Here is a 20,296-nt window from a genome sequence, read left to right as displayed (position 1 = left end):
ACATACAATATATACAGGGTTTCCCATACATAGATTTATTTGTGCAAATATCAACACTGACCACCACAAATAGATTTTCCAAAAGGCTTTGACTTCGTTGAATAAACATGAGCACTGCACGTTTCAAATTCAAAACGTGGCACAGGTGTTTTTAAATAAATGTATCTTATTTGAAGGGAACCGATTGACTTCAGAAAAGTTTTGATGTCATTTTAATTTAATCTTTTCTATAATGCCTGATAAAGCAGCGTTTATGAATGCAGTGCTTTGATAACAGCCGTTACCACGGAAACCGCAATTTCTGCCGCTCCAAAAGTGCCTCCTGCTGGCAGAGAATGAATTTGCACTTTCAATAAGCCCGTCTGCTGTTTTATATTTACATTATATACATATGTATTTGCCCCAGGGGAAGTGCCACTACACATAGAGTGTAAGTCTGTGGGAAACACTGTGTGTATATATATATATATATAGTATATGAAATAAGATACATTTCATATAAATTTTTATCTCTGGCAACCTTAGGATTGAGATCCTCTGATCTGTATATTAGACACAGAGTCATTTCTGCGTATTCAAACTAATAGAATGAAAATGGGTAATTTGGTGTATCATTAGTTAGACAGTTTGTCATTTCCAAAATTTAGCACCATACCTAGGGTGTCAGAGCATGTGTCTTCAGCCCAATAAGTTGTTAAGGTGCCATTAGCCGTCCCATTAATTCTTGTCATGTGACATATATTAACCGGTGGCTTTGTCTTGACAATGATTCAAGTCCACAGTCTTGATTTATAGCAAGCTGATCTGATTGTTCATTTTGAGGCTATGACCCTTAACTCATAGAAGGTGATCCTTATTATTTCTTCTTTTTTGTGGCCCCACAGAGAGCAAAGATACCAAGCGAGGTGATAAATCAAAGGAAAATGGTCTGGGCTCTGTAGGCGCTGAGCCCAGCTACTTTGAGATTCCCAGCAAGGAGGGACAAATGGCACAGAACAGCATCCATGAGATCCCAACAAAGGACACTGAGGGCACTGGGGCTGCAAAATCAGCCACAGCCAATGCTGCCGCACAGGCCAACACCTCATTCACCATTGAGTTTGACGATACTTCCCCAGGGAAGGTCACCATTAAAGATCATGTGTCTCGTCTACGACCAAAAAAATCACCTCACGTTGGCGGTAAAGACCTTAGCACCCTGCAGGCAGCCATCATGGCCTCTGAGAGCAAGGTGGCTGACTGGCTTGCCCAGAATGACCCTCCTCTAGTGAGGCGTGAGTCCACAGAAGATGACAGTAAGAGCATCAAGAGTGATGTGCCTGTTCACCTCAAGATGCTTAAAGGTACGCCATTACACATACATTTATTCATTTAGCAGGTGCTTTTATGAAAGCAACTTATTAAATGAGAATAATACAAGGAGAAGCAATAAACCCAAGGTGGAATCCAATGCATGTAGTGCTAACATAGCAAATTTTATAGCAAATTCAGCTAGAGTTGAAGTGTAAGTGCAAAAAAGTTATTCCTTGTTTAAAGGGGTCATATGATGCGATTTCAATGTTTCCTTTCTCTTTGGAGTGTTAAAAGCTCTTGGTGCATAAAGAAGATCTGTAAAGTTGCAAAGACTAAAGTCTCAGATCCAAAGAGATATTATTTATAAAAGTTGAGAATTAACCACGCCTACCTAAAACGGCTCGTTCTAACACGCCCCCACATATCTACCTCACTATGTGGGAAGATTTGCATAACGCCGCCCAAATGTTCACGCAAAGAAAGAAGGCGTAACTTTTATTCTCACTGTAGTATTGTTGCCGCTGCCGCCATGCCGTGAAGACGCTTGTGTGCTTCATTGTGAAAGCGAAACTACTTTGTTTGGCCTTCCAAAAGAGGACGATATCCGCTTTGTCATGCCTAGAGCTGATCCGTGCTGGTCGCTGAGGGAATACATCAACTTCGTGCTGTGGATCGCCGGATCGGCTTTAACCGTGGACGAAGCGGAGTCCAGCCTGGGGTCGTCACATGTGGTTGCCGCTCCTTCGTCGAATCCACCGGCTGCGCCATTCTCAACCCCGCCGCCTCTGCTCACTTTAGCCCGGCCTCAGCTCACGCTAAGCCGTGGCTTCCGCTCACGCTAGGCTGCCGTGTTTTTCGTTGTGAAAGCAAAACTACTTTGTTTGGTCTTCCAAATGAGCACACGACTACAAATCAGTGGTTAATTTGTATTTACAACACTGTTCCAGAACAGTTTAACCCAAATATTCAGATGTGTGCAGCACATTTTATGGAGGACTGTTTACTGATCCTGGTAGAGTAGACTACAATGCCGGCAGTTCTGACTCTCAGTCTGTAAGTAGGTTTTCATTTAAAGGATTTGCCATTGATGATTCAAACGCGAGTTTTGGGCAGTGTAGAGTAGCACTCTGTTTGTCATTTCTCCGATCACAAATGCAGACGGGTTTTATGTTTACGCGGCACGATGCAACGCAACGCGTAAAAAATCCACAGGAAATTCCCTTGTGAATTTAATCTCTCAAAGCCACAGGGGAGTTTTTAATGGTCAGTTCAAATGAAGTTGGACTTGCATGTTTTTAAATAATTTAAAATGATGCCTAGGGAGTTCACTTATGTTTTACCCTTTCAGATTGATTATATGCACTCAGAAGAGAGGAGCAAATGACAAAAGCAGTACATGGTGCCTTATTGTAAGAGCCTTAAAGGGCAATTGAAGGGGAATGCCATTGACTTTTCTGTCAGCTCGAAGCTTCAGTGTCTCTATTCTTCACCTCCACCATTCTTGCAGTTTTACAAATGTAAATGAGCAGTGCTGTAGAGTCTAAAGGCCTGTTCACACCAAGGATGATAACTATGAAGATATAGTTCTAAAATCGTTCTCAATATTAAAGAATAGCAGAGTCCATACCACAGCTATAACAATAAAGGCACAGAGAGAAACAATCGTTGGAATCACTTCCAGAATTATTTTTTCCAGCTGATGAACGATACAAACACTGACGCCCAATCAGAATCCATCCTGCTATAACGAGCTCGAGAATTTAAAGCGACAAACGCGTGTGCGCTTAGAATAAACAGACAATATCGTTCGCTGGTGTGGACGCTAATATCGTTATCTTTATACTGTAGCTATCGTTCTTGGTGTGAACGGGGCTTAACAGTAATTTATTTCTTGAACATTTGACAATTAAATGGACAGAATCATAGACTAAACAAAGATGCCCATCACGTGAGACATGACCTCTACAACACTCCTTTTCATTATCTAGACTGCCAACTTACATTCCACTTAAGATTTTTCTGAATTTCTCACAGCTGTTAACGGGATTCAATAATGATGACATCAAATTTTACTGAACTCTGCAACCAGCCACTAGACGGGTTGTATAGCGTCAGCTGAATTTCCCATTCCAGAGGATTAGCTGCCACTTAGCACTTTTAAAACCCCTTTTCCTTGCACCCACTGACAGAGCTTAGTAAAGAAAGCAGTTAACGCTCCACTTTCTCCTTACACTCTCCTTATGAAGCCATTTCTCTAACCGTAACAGAACTGCACCGATTTCTGTGCTATTGATTAGTCTGTGTAGTGGTTTAGCTAGACTTTGAGATCTACTTTGTAAAAAACCTGATTTCTTAAACAAAAACCTTCTCCTTCTATTGATCACCTGGGATGCTTCCCTCCGGTAGGACTATTCATTGTAAAAACTGCCGCATGCCTGCTTTAGGAGAGGAAAGCCCACTCTGCTCGCCATCGCGTGATTCTGTAATGAAATGTGTGCTAATTTATGAGGAGCGTGTGCTTTGCAGCCAAAGAGCGCTGACAGCAGATCCACGTGTGAGCTCTAAGCAGGACTGATAATTGGTGAAGGCTGGTAGACTATGCGGTCTATCCAGTCTCAGGCGTGGTTCTTTTTTAGTGCTTGTGTTTGCGATTGTCTTTTGGAAACTGCATTGGTGCTGTTTGTTTTGTTGGGCGAGATCTAAGAACTGGGGAGTTGGATTGTTGTTTCGATTGTCCACTGGTGAGTTGGATTTTAGTTTTGATCATTTGAGGGCTTGTTTCTTATTTGAGGTGGGAAACTAGTGTATTGGAATTTGGGGAACTAGAAAGCGAAACTGAGACCTAAGTATTAATATCTAAATATTGAATTTCATTCTCAGCAGAGTTTTTATGGTTTTTCTTTCAGTATTTTTGCTTTCAATTTTTGTTTTTTTTTATTGTTGAAATTATTTTATTTTGAGTTTTTGAATTTCATTTTAAACAAATCAGTATAGTTTTTCATTGCACCATACTCAATTTGTACCTTTAATCAAATCAAGTCCATTTTCTAATATTTACTGATATTCTTATATACAACATTTAAGCTGCACCATTACTTGTTGTAACCACTTTTATTTCTAAACACTTCTATTATTGTGGTGTAATTGATTTCAGATTTGCATGCCCTTAAACGTCACTTACAAAAAGCTATTGTTGTGTTGGCTATTGATCAGATGACCCTTTCAGTCTAATTAAATACACAGTCTGAAGTCAGGATTGGTAGGTTAATTAAATCAGACCATCCAGTTTTGATTGAAACTATGAAAATATGAAAAGTATTTTTAGGTATTGTCTTGTTCTATTTCAATATAAAATGTAATTTATTCCTGTGATGGCAAGGCTGAATTTTCAGCATCATTACTCTGATTTCCTTCAGATATCATAATATGGTGATTTGCTGTCCAAGAAACTCTTCTTATTATTATCGATGTTGGAAACAGTTTTGCTATGTTTTTAGGTTTCTTTGATGAATAGAAAGTTGAGAAGAACGGAATTTGTTTCAATCAGAATTATTTTTTATAACATTTATAAAAGTATTTACTGTTACCTATTTAATATATCCATGCTGAATAAACGTTTGGGTCACACTTTATTTTAAGGTCCCATTCTTTTCCAACAACTTTTGCGTCAATAAACTCCTAATTTGCTGATTATTAATAGTTAGTAAGGTAGTTAAGTTTAGGTATTGGGTAGAATTATGGATGTAGAATATGGTCATGCAGAATATGTATGTTTGTAAGTACTAATAAACAGCCAATATGTTAATAACAGGCATGCTAATAAGCAACTAGTTGTTAGTGAGAATTGGTCCCTATACTAAAGTGTTTCCAAAGTGTGAATTTATTTTTTTTTAAATCCTACTGGCCCCAAACTTTTGAATGGTAGCTTACATTATACAGAGCATGATCTAGAGGCAATGAAACAATGCTACATGTTAATTCCTGTATTTGTATAATTTAATACGCATGTTTGCTTGGAGTTATTGTTCTAGTTAGAGTAAATGCAGTCTGACTCATAGAGGGCTGGTGGGGCCAGCTCTCCTCATTCAAAGAACATGCTGTGAGACACAGAAGAGCTGCTTTGTTTCACGGTTTGTGCGTGAAAGGCCACTCTCAGAGAGGTGTAGTTGTTTCTCCCAGTCTCCCAGAGCAGAGGCTGTCACTTCTGACTGCATGCTGCTTCCTCAGCCGACCAAGCTGAAGAATAGACGACCCCCTCCTCCACCTCTTATTTCCTCGCCTGTGCTCTCGCTGAGAGTAGGGCTTAGTTAGCATCCAGAGACTTAACCGGTATTGTAGTCCACTGTAATGCCTCAGGGTGTATCACATGGGGGATTTTGTGTTAGCTCTGGTTAGGTTTGCGTCTGAAGTTGCACGCTTGGTTGAAAGCACTGCCCTGCTCTGTGTTCAAATTTGCAGTAACCCATCCAAACGATCTTCCGTTACAGGCAGTAAACACGAGGATGGCACGCAGAGCGATTCCGAGAATGGCCTAGGATTGCGGTTTGGCAGCAAACGCCACGCCGCACTGGAGGAGCGCCTGAGAGCCGCAGGAGTGGGCCGGGTCAAAACAGAGGGGTCGTCTTCTGTGAGTCGCACAGCCTTCATGATCGAGTTCTATAACGAGGATAACCCTCGCAAACGGCGCTCCTACTCGTTTTCACAGACTGCACCGCTGCTCGGAGGCGTGGCAGGGGAGGGATTTTACCCTGCACCGCCCTCACGTCCTAAGGTCGTCGCCACGGCAGCGGACGGCAGCAAGGGCATGTCATCATCCCTAGCGGCGGTCGCCCCCACGGCTGCTCGACTCCTGCTCAAGCAGAGATCTGAGGAGCCAAAGGTGGTGCAGAGCCCTGCCGCTGCCGGTAAGCCCAGTCCCACAGATGAGGCTCAGAAACAAGACGACGACCAGAGCGACAAGGGAACTTACACCATTGAACTGGATAAAAGCAACCCTGAGGAAGAGGAGGCACGGCGAATGATCGATAAGGTATGACAACTAACCATAATAACGCTGCTTGATTAGCAATTCTGAATCAAATCAAACACTGTATTAATTAATGAATGTTCTGATGATCTTATCAGGCAGGAGATGGGAATGATTTGTGTCTCAAAGGGATAGTTCGGCCAAAAATGAAAATGCGCACATTGAGTCTCCATTGACTCTCATTGTATGTTTTTCCATATGGAAGTCAATGGGGACTGGCAACTGTTTGGTTACAAGCATTCTTCAAAAGTATCATCATTTGTGTTCAGCAGAACAAAGAAATTAAAACAGGTTTGGAACAACTTGAGAGTGAGTAAATAATGATTTTAATTTTGGGGTGAACTGTCCCTTTAATTGGCAGTTTTGCAGTTGTGTCTAAAGCAGGGGTGGGCAAACTTGGCCCTTCCAGGCCACTTTCCTTCAGAGGTTAGCTCCAACCCTAATCAAACACACCTGAACCAGCTAATTATTGTCTTCAAGACTACGAGAAGGCTACAGGCAGGTGAGTCATATAAGGGTTGGATCAAATCTCTGCAGGGAAGTGGCCTGGAAGGGGCCAAGTTTGCCCATCACTGGTCTAAAGGGATAGTTCACCCAAAAATGTAAATGGTGTCATTAAGTACTCACCCTCATGTTATTCCAAACCCATAAGACCTTCATTCATCTTCAGAACACAAATTAAGATATTTTTATGAAATTCGAGAGCTTTCTGACTCTCGAATATATCTCGATATTTGGACATGTTTCCTTTTGTTAAACACTTACCCAGCTGGCTTGGTTTGTGGAGGATGGTAATTCGCTGTCATCAAACCTCATCACTCATCACAAGACTCGCAGATTAACATGGGAGTCACTTCCCTTGTTAAAAATAAAAATATACAAAATGTTTAAGGAATGTCAATACAGCCTTACAAGCACTGTAATGATCCTCAACATGGAGTGCATTGTGAACGTTGTGTTTATCCTGGAAATGTGTTTCTGAACATCAAGCAGTTTGAGTGCATCTTGCTGTGAAGCTCTCTGTGTAATGGCTTTATAATGGCTCTCATGTGGCCAACCAATCAACTCCTCCTTTATTCATTTCAACTTCAGGGAGTTTTTAAGCGTTGCCTTTTAATGCACGTCTGTGTGCTATTACTTATAAAGTGTTTATGAATGTTCATGCGTTTGTTTTTAAAATACAATGAAAAACAGAAGAAATTTGGTTGTTTTCAGCTACAAATGATGGGTGAATAGAAATTCTTAACATTTTCAGCCATCTGGTGATTTTCAGTAGATATCTCGATATTTACACTACTGTTCAAAAGATTGGGGTTGGTAAGATTTTGTAATGTTATTATGAAGTATTTTTACAACTTAAAATAACTTTTTTCTATTTGAATATTATATATTTTAAAATGTAATTTATTACTTTGATTATTCATTACTACAGACCTCAGTGTCACACGATGCTTCATAAATGTTAATTTGCTTCTCAAGAAGCATTTCTTATTTTTATCAATGTTGTGCTGCTTAATATTTTTGTGGAAAATATGATATTTGATTATTTGATTCTTTAACATAATAAATGTCTTCACTGTTACTTTTGATGAATTTAGTGGGTACTTGTTAAATAAAAGTATACATTTCTTTAAATCTTACTAACTTTTTGAACAATTAGTGTAAGTCTTTAGGAAACTTAAAAATTATTTTAAGTTTTAAAAGCAGATTAAAAATTAAATTAAAAGCAGATTAAATTCATTCCAAAATAATTCAAAATATGTGGTGAATATTCAATATCATCCAGCCCTGATGGATGGATCAGTAAATAGTCAGGTGGATAGACAGAAATATTCATTTTATATAGACTCACTGTCAATAAAGCTGACGCAAGTTTACTTTTTAACATCCTGTGTTGTGTTGTGTTGTGTAGGTGTTTCTATTGAACTGACATTAATACTTCATGTTTGTTTTTTCCCAAGATGTTGTTCTGGCTCTGTTGCTATGGAGTCTGCAGTGAACCATTTTGCCACATAGGTGCTTGCATTGTGTCACAGCTCGCCAGTAAGAGCAGCAGCTCTTGATTCTCCTGCATGTGTTTTGTGTTTGTCATGTGTAGGTGTTTGGGGTGGAGGACTCTCAGAATCCTGGTTGCCCTGAACAAAGAGAAGCCAGTGGAAAAGTGAAGGACGGAAAGAAGCTCAGCTCCACTGTGTCCGAGGTAAAGACTGAAGCGCCTTTATAACACGTCTGCATCATGTTGTCATTTGTAGAATCGTTTAGATTAATGCTCTTGCATGAACTATTCTGCATGATAAACTACCGTTTATTTTATGCTTCATTATATTATTATGACTTTATGTAATTTACAGCCAGCTGTCTTTTATCAAAATAACAGGTTTTCATAATTTGCAGCATAATGTTTGTTGATTTCATCAGCAGATTTACATCTAACAGAAACCAGGTTGTTTCTGATGTTTTTCTAATTAGTTTTGGTCTATGACTACACCAGTTGAAACTGCATTTGGCATTCTAGTTTGAATGATTGGGTTTAGTGTTACATGGAAAGGACTTTCAGGAATACTGACACAGTGATTTGTCAGTCACTCCCTCCACTGACCACTTCCTTGTTAGGCTGAGAGCTGGCCACTTGCTCACTGACCCAGTTCGGGAATGAGAAGTAGTAGTCGTCAGCTTTAAGGCAATATCCACACACACACACACACACACACACATACAAGAATAAGGCTACAAAAGAGTCCTTGTTTTGAATCCTTGTTGTGGATTCATGCCATGTTTACACCCAGTCTTCACACTAGCATGAGCAGAGAGAGTTTTCGGATTATTGTTGTTTAACTATTTTAGTGGCGCTTACTAAGGCTAACATAATCAAAATAAGTGTAGTTTGTTTGGAAAAGACATTAAAAATATAATGCAGACTCCACGTCATGAGAGATAGCAGAAACCCATCAGCTCTGTGCTGAACTGGACCACAGACAGCTATTGTAGGGGTAATTATTTAAGTGATTAGTACTGACTAGAGAAACGTCTTTGGTTCATTTATAGAGACTTGTGGAGGATTCGGTTGCAGTCGGCAGCCCTCGCTGGGTTTCACAGTGGGCCAGTTTAGCTGCTAATCAAACGAGAACAGACCCAGAGGGCTCTGGGGCAGAACCACCAGCTTTTGTCCATCAAGAGCGAGGTAATTTACAGAATTGTATGAACGCATCGCCCAATAACTGGTATTGCACCAGTGAATGGTACAATAATTGAATAGATTATATCTTAGAATTTAATTTAATTCAGTTCATCATTATATCACAATTTTGTGAACCAACCTGCTCTATTATTTATTATGTATTTTTAATGTATATGTACACTACCGTTGAAATGTTTTCTTTAAAACAGTAATATTGTCAAATATTACTACAATTATGAATAACTGTTTTCTATTTTAATATATTTTAAAATATAATTTATTCCTGTGATGGTAAAGTAGAATTTTCGGCAACTACTACTCCAGTCTTCAGTGTCATAGAATTTTTTGTCACACTTTATTTTAAAGTCCAATTCTCGTTTTTAGCAAACCATTAAAAATGACTTTTGCCTCAATAAACTCTTAATTTGCTGCTTATATCGTAAGGTAAGTTAGTAAGGTACTTGTTAAGTTTAGGTATTGGGTAGGATTTTAGGGATGTAGAATAAGGTCATGCAGAATGTGTGCTTTATAAGTACTAATAAACATCCAATATGTTAAAAATTGGCATGCTAATAAAGCAACTAATTAATAGTGAGAGTTTATCCCTATACTAAAGTGTTAACGATTGTTTTTTGTAGCATTATAAATTAATTACTTTTGTAACTTCAGATGGTGATGCATTTGAGGCCGGCATATCTATCAAGAGCACTGGCTCCACTACTTCCAGCCAAGCTGAACGCAAAAGAAGGACTCTACCACAGCTTCCCACAGAGGAGAAGATCAAGCGCTCTGAGATCGGTGAGAAGCAGGACACAGAACCCCAAGAAAAAGAAAGCCACAATGACCATAAAGGTGATGGCGAGTGCTTCGGCGCTCCGGACAACAAGGACGTTGTGTCTAGCCAATCCAAGAGCATCCAGCAGGATGGGAAGGCAGGAAAACAGTCATCTGTGCGCCCCCTGGGAAGTGGAGAGAGGAGAGCATCAGAGGAGAGCCGCAGGAGGCGTTCTGAGGATAAGAGTAAAGGAAGTGACGGGGAGAGGTCTGGGAAGCCACTGGTGAGGCAGGGTAGTTTTACAATTGAGAAGCCCAGCGGTAATGTCCCCATAGAACTGATTCCTCGCATCAACCGGCAGAACGGAGGAAGGGAGCGAAGCGACTCGGTGGGCAGCATGGATACAGCGACTCTTCTCAAGGACACTGAAGCTGTCATGGCTTTCCTTGAAGCTAAACTCCGCGATGAGAAAAAGTTGGACCCGGTAATGCCCCCAGCCTGCCCTTTATCCCCCGAATCCGATATCGACACGGCCAGCACGGTCAGCCAGGCGGCAGCCGAGGGCGATCGAAAGGCGTTTCAGAAGCGTCGCTCTCTCAGCAGCCTTTACAGAGAGAAAAGCAACGCAAGCACCACATCGAAAACCACAACCAGCGCAAGGGAGCGTCTTGAGAGGAAAACAAAGACCAAGACCACAGAAAGCCGCTCAGATACTCGTCGTTCAGTACAGACAGCCTCCCGTGGCCGCCAACAGTCCCAAGATCTCACTGATGACGATCAGACTTCCTCGTTAGCCATCTCAGACATCCTGTCCTCGGACCAGGAGATGTATTCCAGTCACTCACACACCAAAGGTCACTTCACCTCCACCGATGACCTTTTACAGTCCAAGCTTGATAACAGCAAATCCACAAGGTCTGCAAAACCCAGCAAGACGCTGCAAACTAGCACCGCAGCCCTCACAAAGCAGGCTGGTCTTCCGCAGCCCCGTCCCACGAGGGCATCCCTGTTGCGCAGGGCTCGGCTTGGAGACACGTCAGACACGGACCTGGCGGATGCGGACAGGGTCTCGGTGGCGTCTGAGGTGTCCACCACCAGTTCCACTTCCAAACCACCGTCGGGGAGGAAGGCACAGTCACGCATCGACATGCTAGCGCAACCACGGCGCACAAGACTCGGCTCGTTTTCAGCACGGAGCGATTCGGAGGCCACGGTCAGTAGGACCACGGCGACACGTGTGTCTGCAGAGACGGCGCTTCGTCTGGGTCTGAGAAGCACAAATCAGCAAGCACCGGACAGCAAGCTAACTGCACGCATGAGGGCTAGTAGTTTCTCCAAACTAACGGACTCCAAGCCGAAGACAGCACCTGTCACCAGCACCCCATCAGGTGAGGAGGAATGTAATGGTAATATTAATATACTTGTGTAGCTGCTGCATGTTTGGAAATATTACTTAGCAGGTGCGGAAAACAGAAGTGAGGTGATCTGCCAATTTCAGATAAAGAAACAGATCAGTACTGTGTTTATGTAGTCTGATAACTCACTAGTCAGGTCAAGTTTATATCTAGACGTTTTCTTATATATATATTTAAGCAGGGCTTAAATTAGTGGACAGAATGCTGTGCTTCAGTTTTGCATTTTTAGGACAACCCTGTTAAGTTAACAATATTTGCTTAAAAAAACAGTAATAGTAAAGGGCTGTTCACACCAAGGATGATTACTGTATTGATAACTACAAAGTATAGTATATATATACTGTATATATATATATATATATATATATATATATATATATATAGTATATAATAAAGTTAGTAATTGTTCTAACTTTTGGAGAATTGTGAATTCTACAATACAACTATAACAATAATGACACTATCATGAACAATATCATTAGAATCACTTTCAGAACGATTTTTTATGGGGTGATGAACAACGATAAAAACATCAAATGGATAGTTACATTTACATTTAGTCATTTAGCCGACGCTTTTATCCAAACCGATTTACAAATGAGGACAATGGAAGCAAAATCAGCAAAAGAGCAATGATATGCAAGTGCTATAACAGGTCTCAGTTAGCTTAACGCAGTACACGTAGCAAGTTTTTATTTTATTTTATTTTTTTATTATTATTATATAAGTTAGTTCATCCAAAAATGAAAATTCTGCCATCATTTACTCACCCTCATACATCATATCAAACCTGTACGAGTTCCTTTCTCTGTTGAACACAATTTTGGTAACCAAAAAATTTACGGTAGCCATTGACTTCCATAGTATGGAAAAAATTGTATGAAAGTCAATGGCTACCGTCAGCTGTTTGGAAGATTGAGTTATGATATTCTGTTTCAAAATTCAAAAAAAAAATAATAATTTTAATGCACAAATGAACCGTTGACACGAAGTTAATCAAGATCCATTTAGAAAACAGATAGGGTGCATTTTCATTCCAAGTCATTAAAATAACTATTTTCTATAAAAATTCTGCAACCAATAAAAACTACACAGTTGTCTAGTTGTTTTAACTAAGTTCATAATGAGACATTTAGCATTCAGCAGATTTTAGCAGTGCATTTTTCTTGATGTTTCATGTGGACTGGATCACTGTCATTAGTCATGTTCATCTGTAATTGTCTGTCTCTGCATGCTTGTGAAATTTATAAAGATCCCATTTTACACAGAAACTCAACTTGAGCCTGAAAGCATTCTCGCAGAGGAGGAGCCCATGGGTACTGTAATATATTTGGGCTGTGTGTGTGTGGCGTGTGTGTAGAAACTAAAACTCGGCATGCTTTTAAATGTCATTACAATCTATGTGTTGGTGTTATTTAAATTTTTTTTTTTTATGCTTAAAAAAAAAAAAAACAGCTGTGATGAAAAGGATCTCAGTTTGTTTGCTTTCACATTGGCCTACTAATATTCAAGTACTTAAGAGTAAAGCTTTTAAGGATATTTGCAGATTCAGTGCTCTGTGGGAACTATGAGTAATGAATTATGTTAATATTGAAATGATGACTTCTTAGATGTTTGTCCTTTAATGCCACACAGTCAAAATCAGAGCAAAGTTGTGTCTCATATGCTGATGCAAGCGTTGCGCAATAAGAGATGAGGGTCAGTGTATGTTAAACACTTTCCCCCTGGTGGCATAACGTTAAAACAACATGACAGCAAACAGCTTTGCAGGCGCAAAGAAAACATTCTTTTCAAATGCGAACATCCTGGAGTTTATGAAGGACACTTATTTTGAATAAAAACCACAACCTTTACAATGCCAATCCATATCTTAACCAAAACCATCATCCCAAATATCCTTTTCATCACTTGCTAGTGTCATATTTTAGAGATAGTTGCTCAAAAGAGCTTTGCTTTTTGATTTCTGCAGGGTAACTGCAATATTCAACTTCTTTTGTGCTGAGTGGTTTATTTTAAACTCTTCATACATAATTTTAACTACAGTTCATAACTACTCCATCCCCATTTGAAACAAGGTTTTTATGAGAACTGTGTGCAGTAATATAGTGTAAAGTACAAATACAAACTTGAAGCATCAAGAAGATTGTTGTACTTGAATTTTGAATGCAATAATAGATGTTTTCCATGTTTATAAACCTTGAGCCAGTGGGGAAGAAGATTTTTGCACCATGTAACAGAGATCCAAGGCGTTTGGAGACTGTGTGTGTAATACTGACAAACATACTCATGCATTAACTGCTCTTAAAGGCCTTCTTGAAATATGCATACCTGTAACCGCACCCTCAATTCATATGGAACTTTATTGTTCATTATTAATTGTGTTTCTGTAAACATTTCAGTCAAACCTCTCTCTTTTTTCAGCCACTAACCGGTGGAGACGGCTGCCTCCTGAGTATGCCTCTACCTCTGAGGATGAGTTTGGCTCTAACCGGAACTCACCCAAACACATTCGCCTGCGGCCGGGCACCACCCTTCGCACCAGTAAGCTGGGTTGTCCTGCTCCGGTCACGACCAGTCCTGGGGGTCTCCTCCTCAAGAACAGGATGAGAGAACAGGAGGAGTACATACGAGATTGGACAGCCCACAGCGAGGAGATCGCCAGGTACTCATCAACTCTGTGTCCTCCTTACACATTATCATATGTGACCCTGGACCACAAAACCAGTCATAAGTAGCACGGGTGTATTTGTAGCAATAGCCAACAATACATTGTATGGGTCAAAATTATAGATTTTTCTTTTATGCCAAAAATCATTAAGATATTAAGTAAAGATCATGTTCCATGAAGATATTTAGCTAATTTCCTACCGTAAATATATCAAAACTTCATTTTTGATTAGTAATATGCATTGCTAAGGACTTTATTTGGACAACTTTAAAGGCAATTTTTTCAATATTTAGATTTTTTTGCACCCTCAGATTCCAGATTTTCAAATAGTTGTATCTCTGCCAAATATTGTCCTATCCTAACAATACATCATACATACATCAATGGAAAGCTTATTTATTCAACTTTCAGATGGTGTATAAATCTCAATTTTGACAAATTGACACTTAAGACTGGTTTTGTGGTCCAGGGTCACATATTAATAAAGTGCCCCACAGTTACATGACACAAAAACCGTATGATGTAGTTATGTTTATGTTATGCTTGACTGTTCTTTCAGTGTTCCTTAGATATTCCTTATATTTGTATTCCTTAGATTTGAAGTAAGCATTTTTTGAAAATCAGAAAAAAAACATAGGCTGTGATTCATCTCAGAACCGGTTGGTGTGCTTTAAGGTTTAGATCTCTTTAATGTAAAATCTTCTGAAATCCTTGTGGAAAAAATGAATAGGGGAAATGCATTGAGAAGCGAGGCCACTTGAAAAGTGGGCGCTTGGTGCTGGTGTTACATGCAGGCATATAGTCGGTTATCTCCGAGATGTCCTCATGTAGCATTAGTTACAGCTGGAACAGCAACAAGAGTGACTGTCTTCAAATCCACTGCTGCAGGGCAAACACTAATGCAAGCTGATCACAAGCTCTCTCACTCTTTTTCATGTTGTTTTTGACATTTTATTTAGTCTTAATCTTTCATTAACCCCTGATTTACTGTTCTCATTGAACAATTTAAATTTCAATAAGCAAAAAGCTAAAGTTTTTAGTTACTAGTGACCTTAGAAATGCAGTGTTTGTGGTTAATTTACTCTGTAAATGACTGTGTCCAGTAACTGTGGGGTGACCAAAGTAGTTTAATACAGCTGCTCATGTGATCTCAGCCAGGCAAGCCACTCAATGTAAAATCAGATTTTAATAGTCTACTTTTGTGACGAAGGAAAAATAAAATACTGTGGATTTTACACAATTTTGTCACACAAAAGCGACACCTATAAGCCATATATTTGTTGTTTGTTCATCTAGCAATACTGCCACCTTGTGGTTATTCTAAAACCATTTCAGTATTTCAACACCATAATAATTAACATCAATCAAAACCTAAATACAACAAATGTGCAATTCTATTCTTGGTGTATTTACCATGTTATAATGTTATATACACTAATGGTACGTTTGGGTTCATTAAGAATTTTTTTTTTTATTGTTTTTGAAAGAAATGTTTTATGCTCACAAAATCTGCATTTATTGGATAGAAACAGTAGAACTGTGAAATATTATTATAATTTAAAACTAACTGTTTTCTATTTTAAATGATGATTTATTCCTGTGTTGTCGAAGCTGAATATTCAGCATCATTCCTCCAATCTTCAGTGTCAAATGATAGGCTACTTAAGAAATCATTCTAATATGCGGATTTGCTGCTCGAGAAATATTTCTTATTATTATCAATGTTGAAATCAGTTGTGCTGCTTAATATTTTTGAGGAAACCCTGATGCATTTTTTTACGGGATTCTTTTAAAAATGCAAAAGAAAAGAAGTTATTTGAAAAAGCCATCTTTTGTAGCAATTTAAAAGTTTTTAGTGTCACTTTTGATCAATTTAATGCGTCCTTCCTGCTTAAAAGTACAAAACAAAAAATCGTACTGACCCCAAAACTTTACGGTAGTGTATGTTTTGATGTTATAATAATTCTATTAAATAATAAATGCATGTGATGCACGTCATCCATACAATATGTTAATTTGCATATATAAGCATGTGCATGAGTAGAGTAGGGACTACTTAATGTGAGTCTGGGATGTCATTTGCATGATGTGTGTATTTGTGTGCCCCTAGTCTAGACACCCATCTGAATGTTTACAGGTTATTTCCCTGTGTGCGCAGGATCAGTCAGGACCTGGCCAAGGACCTGGCCACCCTGGCACGAGAGATCCATGACGTGGCGGGCGAGATCGACTCGGTCAGTTCCTCCGGCACGGCACCCAGCACCACGGTCAGCACGGCCGCGACCACACCGGGCTCCGCCATCGACACCAGAGAGGAGGTACATCTCACTGCCTTTCACTAAACACCTTACTCACTTTCAACATGTTTAGTAGCTGGAATGGTGCTTCTTCTCAATGCGTTTCTTGTTCATTTCTGCAGCTGGTTGAGAGAGTTTTTGACGAAAGTCTAAACTTCAGGAAGATTCCCCCTGTAGTTCACACCAAAGCCTCAGAGATTAATGGCAGACCAGTGGAGCTTCGTCCCCGGGCCCCGGACAGCCTGGACCCTCAGGCGGCCCTGCGTAGACGTACCTGGAACCGGGATGAGGTGAGACCGGTATGAACCACTTAACTTCATGACATGTACCTGATCTTTCACGTCTTTAAGAATTTGTGTTAGAGGAATAATTCAGCAGACGTGTTGTTTGTTTTTAAGTGTGTGTTTGTGGCTCCAGATGAGAGAACGCCTTGTGCAGTGTAGCCTGGCGTGTGAGTGGTGATGTGAAAACTGATATGATGTGATTAAGTTTAATTACCTCAGTGCTTTATTGACTGGATGTTGTTTGTTTGGTAAATTATTGATTGACTCGGTCCTGATGGTTGTTCTTTTGCAGGCGGTGCTAGACAGTTTATTGCTGACGTCGGTTTCCCAGCTGTCTTCCAAAATCCGACAGTCTGTAGATAAAACCACTGGCAAAATCAGGTCAGTCATAGAGTCATAGATGTGTACTGTGTTCCTCATTAAACCAAATTACATAAACGGTCATTTTATAATTGCTGAAAATTATGTTACAGAAATCCAACAGTCTTACATTAAACCTACTATGTACTTTAATACATACTATAATATATTTGTTTTATTTTTTTGTTTTTAATTATTCACACTGAATAATTGTAAAAAATTAACAAATAAAAAATGTAATTGGTGTCACACCTACTGTAATTAAAATTAATGGAACCCAATAACTCCAAGTCGTTTTATTTAACTTTTTTTTTTTTTACTTCCAACATTGTCAAAGGTACTATATTTTACTATATTTTGAACTAGAATATAGTTAATAGAGTAGTAACATATTTCCATGTGCTAAGATGGTAAGATTGTGTGTGTGTGTGTGTGTGTGTGTGTGTGTGTGTGTGTGTGTGTGTGTGTGTGTGTATAACCTTTTAAGAACATACAGATCTTAAGTTCTGAAATCATGAAGTTTCAGTGAATTTAATTTTAATTAGAGGTTCTTGAAGTTTGAGAAGCTCTGTTTTAAAACATGCCGTGGTTCTCTATAGGAATTTACTTCTTATATTACAGTTTTACATTTTCACATGTAAATTGTCACTGCTAATAGATAAATATCAAGGATAAATGTAATTTTCTATCTCTGCAGGGTTTTTTTTACTATTTGAAACATTTAAAAGACAATTTAGTGATATAGTTACTTATTCATATTTTTAAAGGATACTGTTCAAGGACAAAGACAGGAACTGGGATGATATTGAGAGTAAACTCTGTTTGGACAATGACGTTCCACTTCCCAAATCTACAAACAAGGTAAGCTCCTTAATGCTGAATGTCTTACAATAATAGACATTGATCTGTACTTCTGCTAATTATTCTTTCTACCATCTAGGAAATTTCATCTATACTAACAGAGCTGAAGAGGGTAGAAAAACAGCTTCAAGGTAAGACTTACACCATGTCTACACTAAATGCAACAGCGGCACAATGCAGCTAAATTTAGCTCACCTTAATAATCTTCTAACATTTCTATTTTCGATATGCTGATATGTATTTTGTTTTGTATTATTTGATATATATTTAGATAACGTCTGACTGTTACATCAAAGTCCACTCATGATGTTTTGGTCTAATTTAAATAAGTATATGCAGATGTAGCTAAATAAAATACACACTTTCTGATGCGTTTCTCTATCCCTGCAGTTATAAATGTGATGGTGGACCCTGATGGAACCCTTGACGCTCTGACCAGCCTCGGCCTGACCAGTCCAACCACCCCCAAACCCAAAAGCAGTCCTGGGTCTCAGAGCGTATGGGGGCCTCTGCCCAGTAACGGAGCCCCTCAGCCGACGCTAACAACAATCAGCCCTGGCCCAGAGAAACCCAGCGTAGGACACAACTTCAACCGCACACACCCCACTGGAGAGGAGAGTGCCATCGCTAGCAAATAAAAGACTTTCTTTTAGTAAACTGGACTAATAAAACTACAAACTGTAACTTGTTCCTGAATGGATCTTATATGTGTATGTATAATGTACTATGTGCCCTTCTACAGGATTCTGTATGAGGTCTGTTTGTTGTTTTACCCTGTAGTGTAACCTTTAAGATCACACCTGTGTATCTGGACTGACCGCTTAGCTCGGCTAAGCAAAACCGCACCAAAACACACACAGCTGCATGTGACAGGAAGCAAGCCCAATGAACTGCCAGACGGATCCCTCGTGAACGGACAAAAATAACTCCAGTGCCTGTCTGCTCTCCTCTGAGCTTACCTTTCTTTGATAACACGTTTTGCACAGTTTGCCACACTGAATGCAGCAAACTATGCGCAAACTCTGCAATTGTATTTTGAAATTTGTCTATTTAGATAACTAATTTTTGGGAAATGTTTTAGATGTTACATTTTTGTGTGCATTCAAGCTATTCTAAATTAGCTTAATAAGGGTCTTGATATTGTTTTGTTTTTTTTGGAATGTAATGAAGAATTTGTATAATTGAAAATTGAAATATCCATTGAAAGTCTTTGCAAAATTGTGTAGATTTCAATTACAAAACCATAAAGAGAGGGAACTTGCAGACAAATGCATGGCATGCACTAAATGGCTGGTAAACTGCACCCTGGCTAAATCGATTTTACACTCCCTCGATCAGCACAGCTGAATCAGCCTTATGATTATGTGTGTATTAACATTCTGCATCGACGGAAATCTGTGTCTTTATGATGCTCCGATACCTACTAGCCTTCTTCTCACGAAAATGTTCCACCTCTCTGTGTGCGTTTACCGTTACCCGTTTCTTTCCTTCTGCTGCTTGTCTGTATTTTTAGGAGGATGTTGGCGTAAACCTGAACCACTTACTAGGCCTGTGTTTAGGAGCCCAGTAGGAAGTACTGTAAGACTGTAGAAAGACTAAGAACCGTAGACTTAGACGATAGTGCAGACTGGTAGCGGACAGAATACATCCAGTGGGCTTTTTTTGTGTTTTCTACATGTATGATGTCACTAAGTGCCCAGTATATTCAGCTTTCAGTCTTTAAGGATGACGAGACTTGATTCTTTGTGATACAGTTTCATTTTGCACATCGAAGGCGTAATGTGAAATGAAGTAGTCAATTCAGGGCACTAAAAAGATTAGGTCACCACTAAATCCCGCTGTACTCACTACAAGATGCCTTTCCAGTGGGACGCCCCTCTGACAAAACAACCTGTGACAGCCTGCCAGCAGCGTATGAGAGGGTGGACGGCAGATAAAGTGCTTGGTACATCGATTTTCCCTGTGTGGTTTACATATTGTGTATCATATCAGTGTTTTTTTGTTTTATTGTTTTAATGTATGTTTTATTTATTTTTGTTTCAATTCATTAATTGTTATGGCACTTTTTTTTCTTTTTTTTACATAATTTTGCATATTCTTAATAAAGGGGGGAACAGCATATTAAACCAATTTTTTTGT

General features: G+C 39.3%; 1 protein-coding gene across 7 annotated transcripts in view; it reads left to right on the top strand.

Moving 5' to 3' along the window:
• cep170aa (centrosomal protein 170Aa) overlaps positions 1 to 20,266 on the top strand; it is a 38,585-nt gene extending 18,319 nt beyond the window's left edge. The window contains exons 8-21 of one of the 7 annotated variants that reach the window (XM_016275800.1): positions 885 to 1,343; positions 5,781 to 5,920; positions 5,999 to 6,322; positions 8,418 to 8,519; positions 9,365 to 9,500; positions 10,167 to 11,660; positions 12,956 to 13,003; positions 14,109 to 14,349; positions 16,493 to 16,673; positions 16,775 to 16,951; positions 17,229 to 17,317; positions 18,064 to 18,157; positions 18,237 to 18,288; positions 18,548 to 20,266. In XM_016275800.1, the coding sequence (XP_016131286.1) occupies positions 885 to 1,343; positions 5,781 to 5,920; positions 5,999 to 6,322; positions 8,418 to 8,519; positions 9,365 to 9,500; positions 10,167 to 11,660; positions 12,956 to 13,003; positions 14,109 to 14,349; positions 16,493 to 16,673; positions 16,775 to 16,951; positions 17,229 to 17,317; positions 18,064 to 18,157; positions 18,237 to 18,288; positions 18,548 to 18,795 (3,785 nt within the window). In that variant the 3' untranslated portion in view covers positions 18,796 to 20,266. Of the gene's footprint in view, positions 1 to 884; positions 1,344 to 5,780; positions 6,323 to 8,417; positions 8,520 to 9,364; positions 9,501 to 10,166; positions 11,661 to 12,955; positions 13,004 to 14,108; positions 14,350 to 16,492; positions 16,674 to 16,774; positions 16,952 to 17,228; positions 17,318 to 18,063; positions 18,158 to 18,236; positions 18,289 to 18,547 lie in introns of all 7 variants that reach the window. The other 6 variants (XM_016275796.1, XM_016275795.1, XM_016275794.1 and 3 more) reach the window with 6 other exon arrangements.
• The last annotated feature ends 30 nt before the right edge of the window (positions 20,267 to 20,296 follow it).

The sequence above is a fragment of the Sinocyclocheilus grahami genome, unplaced genomic scaffold (genome assembly GCF_001515645.1).
Source record: "Sinocyclocheilus grahami isolate Dianchi unplaced genomic scaffold, SAMN03320097.WGS_v1.1 scaffold96.1, whole genome shotgun sequence".
Lineage (NCBI taxonomy): Eukaryota > Metazoa > Chordata > Actinopteri > Cypriniformes > Cyprinidae > Sinocyclocheilus > Sinocyclocheilus grahami.
This window is presented reverse-complemented; position numbering and strand designations above follow the sequence as displayed.